The sequence below is a fragment of the Condylostylus longicornis genome, unplaced genomic scaffold (genome assembly GCF_029603195.1).
Source record: "Condylostylus longicornis isolate FDR11 unplaced genomic scaffold, ASM2960319v2 ptg000081l, whole genome shotgun sequence".
NCBI lineage: Eukaryota > Metazoa > Arthropoda > Insecta > Diptera > Dolichopodidae > Condylostylus > Condylostylus longicornis.
Window position 1 is genome coordinate 3,898,683 of NW_026578049.1, and position 9,703 is coordinate 3,908,385.

Here is a 9,703-nt window from a genome sequence, read left to right on the forward strand (position 1 = left end):
CATTAATTTTCAGGACAATATCAAATAAGTTGTTCACGAAATTGGCGAGCTACACTGCAATTGCAACATATTTTTTTCACATAATAATTAAAATTATTATACTGCAACGAAATTTTTAATTAAGCTTTACTCATTAAAAACTATTATAAACTGATTTAACTGACCATGTTTAAAAGATACTTAACAGAGTCTTGAATCGCGTACATACGTGATGCATTAAAGTTTTTAATAATTATATTAGTAATTATGCGAATAACGTCCATATGATTTGGTTGAAATGAATCATAAATTAAGAGTTTACTAGTTATTTTTCAATTAAAATAATTAAAAAAAATCTGATGTGGTCAGCACATAACCGACCGCATTGTATATTGTCTAGTTAAATGAAAGTGTTACAGAATATTATAAAAATGTCTGTTAAATACTTCTTTCCAATTTTTAGGACATTAGTAAGCTTATAGTTAACATACTTAGAAAAATGTAAATTTAGCTCTTAGTAGAGATTCACTTTGTGCTACCCGAATTCCCTGAAATGCTCGCCAGTTAGTTTCGGTAACAACCAGAACTCAAATATCAAATTTCAAGAAATTCCATCAATTTGTTCTGTGGATATGGTGAAAAATGTAAAATCGGCCCGCAAATTAGTTCTCGAGCCCTGATCTTTCCAAAAAAGTTATATGTTCATTGCTTTAATATGAGGAATTCATATATTAAATTTCAATGAAATCGGTTGATTATTTCTCTTTATATACACAAAAATGTATGGAACTAATATAATATTTTTAAAATATATTAAACTTTACGGAAGAAATAAGGAAATAAATTTTTATTATGCACGCGTACGTGATTACTTCAGAGAATATATTTAATACTTTTTACAGTTAAAAGAAGGACGTGTCAAATTTTCATTTAAATCTTACTGATTGTATGTAATTTAATTGTCAACGAGCTCTGCTGTCCAGTCTAAGTTTGACTTTAATACTTAATACTCGTACAACAACAGTGTAAAATAAAATATATAACACGAGAGTTACTTGCCTCTACATTATAGTCTCTTTACGTTAAAGTATTTTATCGTAGATAGCACAAAAAATTTACGGTAAGAAAAATTGCCTAAAAACCTCGCTAATGAAAAATGTTCGCTGAATATGAACAAATCTAAAATCAATTAACACTCGAATGATTTTATTATTATAAAGAATTTATTTTTGAGATAGATTAAAGCTGTAAAACCTTTGAAACATTAATATGAATGAATAACACGTGTTAAATATGGATAACATATATTTGAATCAGAGGAAACCCATGCTAGTCAAATTATTTACGCGAACTCCCTCTATAAATGGAACACAATTTCATTCTATATTTAATTGAATTTTTATTTATAATTGAGAAAATAAATCTTTTAAGTGCAATTTTTGTTTTTTTTCTAAAAACGAACATTTTTTTTAATTATTTTCGTTTTTTCCACGGGTTTTTACATTTACAATAGTGAGTGCGCTACTTATTTTATGTCAACCTTTTATTTCATGGCATAAAATCTTATACAATACACCCGCCACTGATATTTCTAATAGACATATTATAAACTTCTCTAAGTGGCTTTCTCGAAAGTGGAGGCATTTCACTTAAAATTCTTCTTACCCAGGTTCAACTGTATGTTTTTTTTTTATTTTAATTAAAATCGTCATCGCATACGAAAAGACTGACATACAGGGCAAATTATTATCATCTTTTGTTATAAAATAACCTTAATATTTCAAAAACAAACCAAAAGAATAATTTAAAAAAAAAAAAACAACAAGCGTAATCAGTTCTATAGAATTGAGACCGATTTTTTTTGTGTGTGTGTTGTTGTTTATTTTAATAATTGAAAAAAAAAAACGGAAAACGTACTACCACAAACATTGTGTCTATTTAATAATAAAAAAAAAAATTCATTAAAAAATTATACTTAATTTACAACAAAAAAAATATATATATATATAAAAATAAAAGCATTTATTTAATTATTCACAGTGTTGTTGTTGTTTTTCAATTTCATTTTAATTCCAAAAAAACTTTCTTAAATTGGATGACAAACTCCTTTAGCATCAAGTCTTTGTCCTTCTGGGCATTTATTTGATGTATCATCGAATGGTGCCAATGGTACTAATTTATATGCATTTGGATCTTCTGGTAATGGTGTTGTAGTTTCATCACTTGAAAATGCATCTTTTATTTTATTAGTTATTTTTTTGGCACCTTCTTTAACTGTTCCACCCAAACTTTTAGCACCTTCAGCTACTTTTTTAGCACCTTTTTCAAGTGTACAACCAGCATCTTTAAAGAATTGTTTTACTTCACTACTTTCATCACTTGATTTATTTTCGGCTGCTCTACATAATGCACCGCCAGAAATTGTTGTAAATGTTATGGTCAAAATGACCGTGAATAATAAAATCTTATAATTATGCATTTTTTGTTTTTTTTTTTGTTTTTTTTTTAATTAAACTGGTTTAATTTTTCTCTTTCTTTTCTGTAATTATTGAAAAATTACGCGTTTATTATACTTGATTGTGTAATATTAAGTGATTACAAATGATGAAAATCTCGTTTTAAATAATCGTCAACGTTATTCGGTAAAAAAATCTTTTTCACAACTTCTTATTTTAAATGAAAAATTTCAACTAAACTAAAAAAAAAATATCAAATGAAATTTAATGGGAAAAAATAATATTCGCAATTTTTTGTTGAATAAACTTACGTAGTTTTCAATTGAAGGAGGGGTACAAAATTGATATACAGAAGTGATAGAATTAAACTATGAAGGAAGAAAAATAAATAATATTAAATTGAAATAGAAGTTGTTCATAACAATTATAAGATTCTATAATGGAAAAATATTTGACAAAAACATGTTAAGAAAGACAGCTGAGACTTGGGATAAAAAAATTCTAGGAATCAAGATTGGATAAACGGTTTCGGGGCCGAGTGCAACGCCAAATCTCTCGTAGCTATTTTCCCCATTGTTGTCATAAAACTGACATAAATATGCTATCAACTGAGACAATAAGAGAGCAAAGTTTCCACAATCTAAATTTCAACAAAACTCATTTCCTGAAGATTTTTTAATATTAGAGAAAATAATTTCACTAATAAAGGTTCCCCTATATTATTAAGGCATCTCTCATACAGAGTTCAATTGTTATTTTAGAATGCTATGCACAAGCAAATGAGCTTGTATTAAATGCGAAACAATAACATGAAAATTGAAATGCCAAAATTTGTTTTTTTTTTATTGAGTTATGTGGTGTTATCGTCATGGTCCGTAACCCCATTGTACAAAAAGAAATTGTATATCATTAATGGTCTGTTCTTTTTTTTTTTAAGAATAATGTGAATAACTTTATTTGTTATTCAAATTAGAAGTTGAAGTAAATAATTTGTGCAGAAGTCAATACACATAGAGTGTTCTAGACTTTATGGTACACTGAGAATATGACAATACTATGGCGAGCCAAGAAAGTTGATATTCTGAACTTTTGTTAAAAAATGTGGCAGTCATGTCAACTAAATATATTGCAATAATCTCACGAAAAAAATTTTTATAAAACAAAAACCTGAAAGAAAATTTCATATATTACATTTCGTTGATCTAGATTCGTATTTCCGCGGTAACATTCCATCTCGGTCCTCCTGTATACTTTCACTGAATAGTAATTTTAACTAAATATATTTAACAAATTATTTTAACAACATTGAGTTAAAAATTCTATATTCTTAAAATTCAGAGTTCTATATTGTGAATACATTTTAATAAGCAAGCGTAAATTAATTATATCATTACAGTATCAGTATAGTATAATTAACAAAATAGTCAGAATAGTCATTAGTTTGAATATAATTGAAATTAATTAGAATAATTTGTACCAAAATTATATATCCTAAGCGTGATATGTAAAAACTGACCACCACTTTAGGGCATTTTGTTAGCCACATGAATACATGTTTTCTGAATTGTGCAAGTGTACTTTCCTGAATAGGACGTAGTAAAAAAACTCGTTACTTATCTGAACGGGAATCAATCTCAGACCTTTTCCGCATTAGCCCATCAGAAACTTTGATGTGCCCGTATTCGCTTTAACTGGACACAAGTACCGATTAACTCAAATATAGCCTGATGCGAAATATCAGAAAAACCCTATGAGCAATACAACGGTCATCGTATATATAAAATTGACACCGTTCTGAATCCATCAGAATACCATAAGCTTGATCCCAAATAAAAACTGGGCAATCCCGCCTCCTCTTTTCCCCCCCCCCCCCTCCCTTATGCAACGATCATAAAACAGTAACCTGTATCTAGAATCAAAGTTATACCGTGGTAGACAGGAGTTCAATATGGTCATTCCAAGGATTGGATTACAAACTTTTGCTATGCCCTGCCCTCGAAATATAAAGAAGACAAACTTCTTTCTTTATACGGAGGTGCAGTAGCAGTATATTATTAATAGTAAAATAATCAATTTTGTTACAATAAGAGAGTATCATAAACGTTATCATAAGTCTCTTGAACATCTAAGAAAATTTGAGATAAACTTATGATCTGTGCTCTATAACAAATAAAACATGTATAACATGTAGTAAGTGTATACGAGATTTCTTAAATGATTAATAATAGAGCTTTCTGAAATTCGAAATAAAAAATAAAATAAGAGATCATTGGTATAATATACAACCAAACATGCTAGACGGTATAATTATAATAATACATGTATGTATGTGTTGTTTAATGTACTCTTAACAAATAAACATATAATGTATACTTACGCACAAACAAATTATATATGTACATATTGGTTTACCTATAATAAAATGACAAGTTCACATATAGCAATTCTAATAAAAGATTTTTATTCAATCTTGGGTCAGATTTTTTTTTTTTTTGTAAATAATTGCGTTAAAATGTTCTATTGAATTATTTGCTGAAATTTGTTCAAATGTAAACAAAATAATAAGTGAAGTTGGAATTTTAGAATAAAAAAAAAAATTTTTTTTTTATAAAATATTTTCATCGTCACTTCATTTTCATTGTTTGCTTATTATTAATATTAATAATAATTGTAAATATGTGTAACAATTTTGAAGGTCAAAATAAATATATTTCAATCAAAGTGATATTTATTTTCTATACTTAAAAATTTTCGACACTTTAATCAATGATTCACAATATTTTATTGTTACAATGTGTATTGTAAATGATTGGTAAAACTGAAATAAATTCATAGTTGAATGAAATTGATAAGAAAAAATTGAAAGTCGTAATATAATACAGTAAAAATCCGATAAATGTTACACAACACTTACGTGCATGGTTGCAATAAATTTTCACACAACTGTCGTACACATAGCGCTAACTACATATCTCCTTTTATCCTGTCGTAACAGAAATAATATAAACGAATACTACTTATTACTACTATACTAATTACTAATAATTTCGATTTTGCCTATAGAAAATCATAAATATACAATTTATAATTTACTAATAGACATACATGAATTAAATTTTTACACATACAAAATGTGAGAATGTATATATTTAAATATTGCACAATAATATTTATTTTTTTGGACCACATGTCTCTTATGAAGCAAGCATAATTGTAAATTTATATATATTAAGTTTAGAAAAATATTCAATACTTTAGTCAATATTTTTTCTGATAATTTATTTCTGCTGCAGCTTATACTTAAAAATGAAATAATTCAATTATAATAAAGAGGGCAAAATAATTGCATTGAATTCGTTACATTCCGACTATGCTCATTTAAAAAATTAATAAAAACTAAACCTTTAATTATCAAAAAAACTTCTTCGCTTATGGCAAATAAACCAACCATTAGTAATTTTAACTCTTAAAGTAAGTTCACATTTACTGAGGTGATAAAAAAATTAAATTCTTTAAGATTAGTTTGAAAATTATTTTTTGATTTACTGACTCAACATTATCACTATCATGACAATCAAAAATATTTCTATTATACATATAACAAAAATATTGCGAATAATTTTTATTCTACTTAAAAAAAAAAAAGCAACTATTCAATTTGTGAAAATATTCTCTATTTTCTATTATTTAAATTAAAACAAATTACTTTATACGAACAATAATTCAAATACAGCCTGAATTACAATTATAAATTTGTATGAAATTCAATTTTGAGTATGATGAGTGCTGAAAAAATTATTCTGTATTTATTTTCAAAATAATTTAAATTTCTCTTATGTCAACCATTAAATTCTCTAAAACTCATAAAACTCACTAAATAGAAGCATTTTGTTATAATATTTTTAATTAGTTGTTTAATTATGAACTTCTAAATTAATTATTTCATTCATATTTTTATGTATATTTAAATTTTCATTTCATAGTACAGTAAAAGAATGCGATTCTTAAACTCATTTAGAAGTTTAGGCTTCAACAAAACTTTAACTTGAATTTAAAAACTGTATTACAATATAAGCAGCATGAAACTTAAAATTTTCAATGAATATTTCAATCTTACAACAACACCCTGTATGCAGTAACTGAGCGCATAGCTAAATAAGCAAAACCAGAAATTAAAGATTAACTTAATAAAATAAACATTTTATTCTAATTTGAGGTACAATATAATAATTTTTTATTTGATTGAGTATAATAAAAAAAAAAAATTTTAAAGAAATTGATTTTGTCAAACTTTAACCTAAGAAATTTTTAATAATAACAAAAAAAATTAATTTAAATTTTGTGATGCTTATTTTGAGCCTATGATAACTTAAAAAATTTAAGAGTTCAGGTCATGCGAAAATAGAAAAATTAATTTTTGAATCAATAAATTGAATTTAATTGAACAAAAATTGTTTAAGTGTATATTTGCACTTTTGTTTTAATAATAATTGTATTACTTTAATAATACGAGTAACAATCATACAAGAAGGAGCAATCAAGTATCCAGATTTTGTTATTCAATTTTTATTTAAACTTTCAATTATAGGGGTGATCTTTCAAACATCTAACCCATTCTAACGCAATTATTTATAAAATTTTACTAGGGCAAATAGCCTCCACATTAAATAAATAAAAATAAACAAAATTTTTAGAAATTCCAAAAATACAAATATTTTAATATTAAAAATTTCACTTTTTTTATATTTACACATTAATACTTATTTTCCGCGTCGAGTCCTTACAATTTTTATTATAATCGATAAAAAAAAATATTTTATATTTCATAAATTCTCAATGAAAATATTAAAAACAAATTTGAGAAATATTATTGAATTTAATTAAAAAAAAAAAAATTATTTTTCAAATTTTATTTTTTAACTGTTTCACATTTTCCATTACTTGTTAATTTTTGTCCCTCTGGGCATTCTAATGGCACATATAAAAATCTTTCATCAATTTGAAAAATTCTTTCAGCATCATTTTCTATTTTTTTCACCGTTTCTGATGTTATTGGTTCTTTATTACCATCTTCGTCATCATTATTCCATTTATCTTTGAATTCACTAAATTTTTCTTTAATATCCCGACCAAATTGTTTTGTTTTTTCACCAAAATTTTTTGCACCCTCTTTAATTGATTCACCAACTTTTTTTGCATTTTCACCAAGTTTTTTTGCTCCATTTTGTATTGAACAGCCAACATTTTTGAAAAATTTTCCAATTTCACTTTCTTCTGAACTTTCTGTTGCTTTTTTAATAACACCATCTACTAGAGAATCATCGCAACTACAATTGACAACTGTTAAAATTGTCATAATTATAGTTATAATTAACAGTATTTTTTTTAACATGTCTGTATTTATTATTTTTTTTTTTTTTTGGTAATTAAATAATCAAATTAATTAGAGTTACTTAAAACTGTTAATAATTATTTAATGTATATGTGTGTACGATTTTGATTTTCTTGGAAAAAAATTTTTTTGCGATATTGAAGAAAATAAAAGAAAATTTTTTTTTTTTTTAAATAATAATTAATGCACACCGATGCTATGACTGAATTTAACTGAATTCTAAAATAGCTATGATGAATTTTATTATGATTTTATATTTTTCATTGAGCTCATATTATTCATAATAATCGAATGAATGAGATGCGGATTATAAACATATTAACTTATGTACATTGTACGAGGTGAGTATGTACGTGTATGTCCATATAATAATTTGAATTATATGTGGATACTTCACATACATTATTGCTAGTACTACTTCCATGGAAGTACATACGTACCCACAGTATGTATGTATATATGTAAATGTACTTATTTATTCTAAATTTAAATTGATTTAATTTAGTATTATTTTTCTTTATTATACATATACAACGTCATCTACATACCTATTTAGATTAATCAGAAAACAACGGTATGTATAGAAGCATGTATATTGCGCTTTGTGATTATTTCATTATTTATTTTTTCTTGTCTTTTTTTTATTATTATTATTTTGCTGTCATTATTACCATTGTTATATCGTTAAAAATTAAATTTTTTTTTTATTTTAATTCTTAACTGTTTGTATATTGCTTTTCTGATCATTGGTTTTGATTAATATTAAAGATAACAATTAAAAATGACTAATTTAAAGTTAATAACATAAATAAATGGATTAATTAATTAAAAGAATAAAAAAAAAAAAAAAACAAATATATATTTTGAACTTTGAGGCAATGTAGTTAAAATAATTTGATAATTGGGTTCAAATATAATTTTATTTGCAAGTACATTTGCACTTGATAACTTGTTCTTAAGCAGGTAGATTGAGATATTCGATTTGCGATACTTTTTAGAGTTGACATAGATCCTATTCTTGCATACTTTTAGAAGGAGAACAAATAATAGAAAGTAGTCACATAATAATTATTAAGAAAATATTATGTACACTGGGTCTGTCCTGAAAGAAGAACTGAAAGAATAAGTTTCAAAGAAATTAAGGCCGGAGAAATAAATTTTCAATGCCGTTTTGCGAGAGTGACGTTTACATGTTATATCGATCTCTTTCGCATTTCTAAAACTAAAATATTTTTTTGTTTCCATACGCATTGCGTTTACAAAAACTGACATTTTTTAGACTTTGGCTTGATAAAAGTTTTCATCTTGATAAATGGGTTGTACATATTTCCATAGGGATTATGTACTTGATTCTTAAGTTCATATTTATGTATAATATATCGTTAAATAATCTTACTTCAAATTACAAAAAAAACAGAATGTTATGACTTTGCATTACAAAATTGATTATAGTAATTTATACCAAATATTTTCATTCAGACTGTACTTATTTCAATATTATACTTCGGAAGAAAACAATCTACTATACTTCATTAAAATTTTAATCTCTTTCTTTCATACAGCATACTACAGCTCTAGCACAAACTGCATTCATAAAAAAAAATCAATATTAATTGAACCATGAAAAAAACAACGTCAATATTAATATTATTGATTTAATTCGGTCTAATCTCTTTATTATTAATTTTATGCATATGAAGTCGATTATCATTTTATTAGTTTATTCCATTACATTTATCATTTTTATGAGTTAATGACACATACAAATAAATCTGCTTAAACTGCTATAATAAATAAAATTACTATGAGCTTATACTAAGTCTAGAATCGGTAAATTTGAAATGATTTTTATAAATTGTTTTATTAATTTTATTGT

The 9,703-nt window shown here is 25.1% G+C and overlaps 2 protein-coding genes across 2 annotated transcripts; both read right to left on the reverse strand.

Moving 5' to 3' along the window:
* Nucleotides 1-1,893: 1,893 nt before the first annotated feature.
* On the reverse strand, nucleotides 1,894-2,660 carry LOC129613237 (uncharacterized). Its single transcript, XM_055527220.1, has one exon. The coding sequence runs from the start codon at nucleotides 2,456-2,458 to the stop codon at nucleotides 2,066-2,068; it is 393 nt and encodes a 130-aa protein (XP_055383195.1). The 5' UTR covers nucleotides 2,459-2,660; the 3' UTR covers nucleotides 1,894-2,065.
* A 4,290-nt stretch (nucleotides 2,661-6,950) lies between these two features.
* LOC129613238 (uncharacterized) lies at nucleotides 6,951-8,043 on the reverse strand. The gene has a single exon (XM_055527221.1). The coding sequence runs from the start codon at nucleotides 7,825-7,827 to the stop codon at nucleotides 7,345-7,347; it is 483 nt and encodes a 160-aa protein (XP_055383196.1). The 5' UTR covers nucleotides 7,828-8,043; the 3' UTR covers nucleotides 6,951-7,344.
* Nucleotides 8,044-9,703: the final 1,660 nt, after the last annotated feature.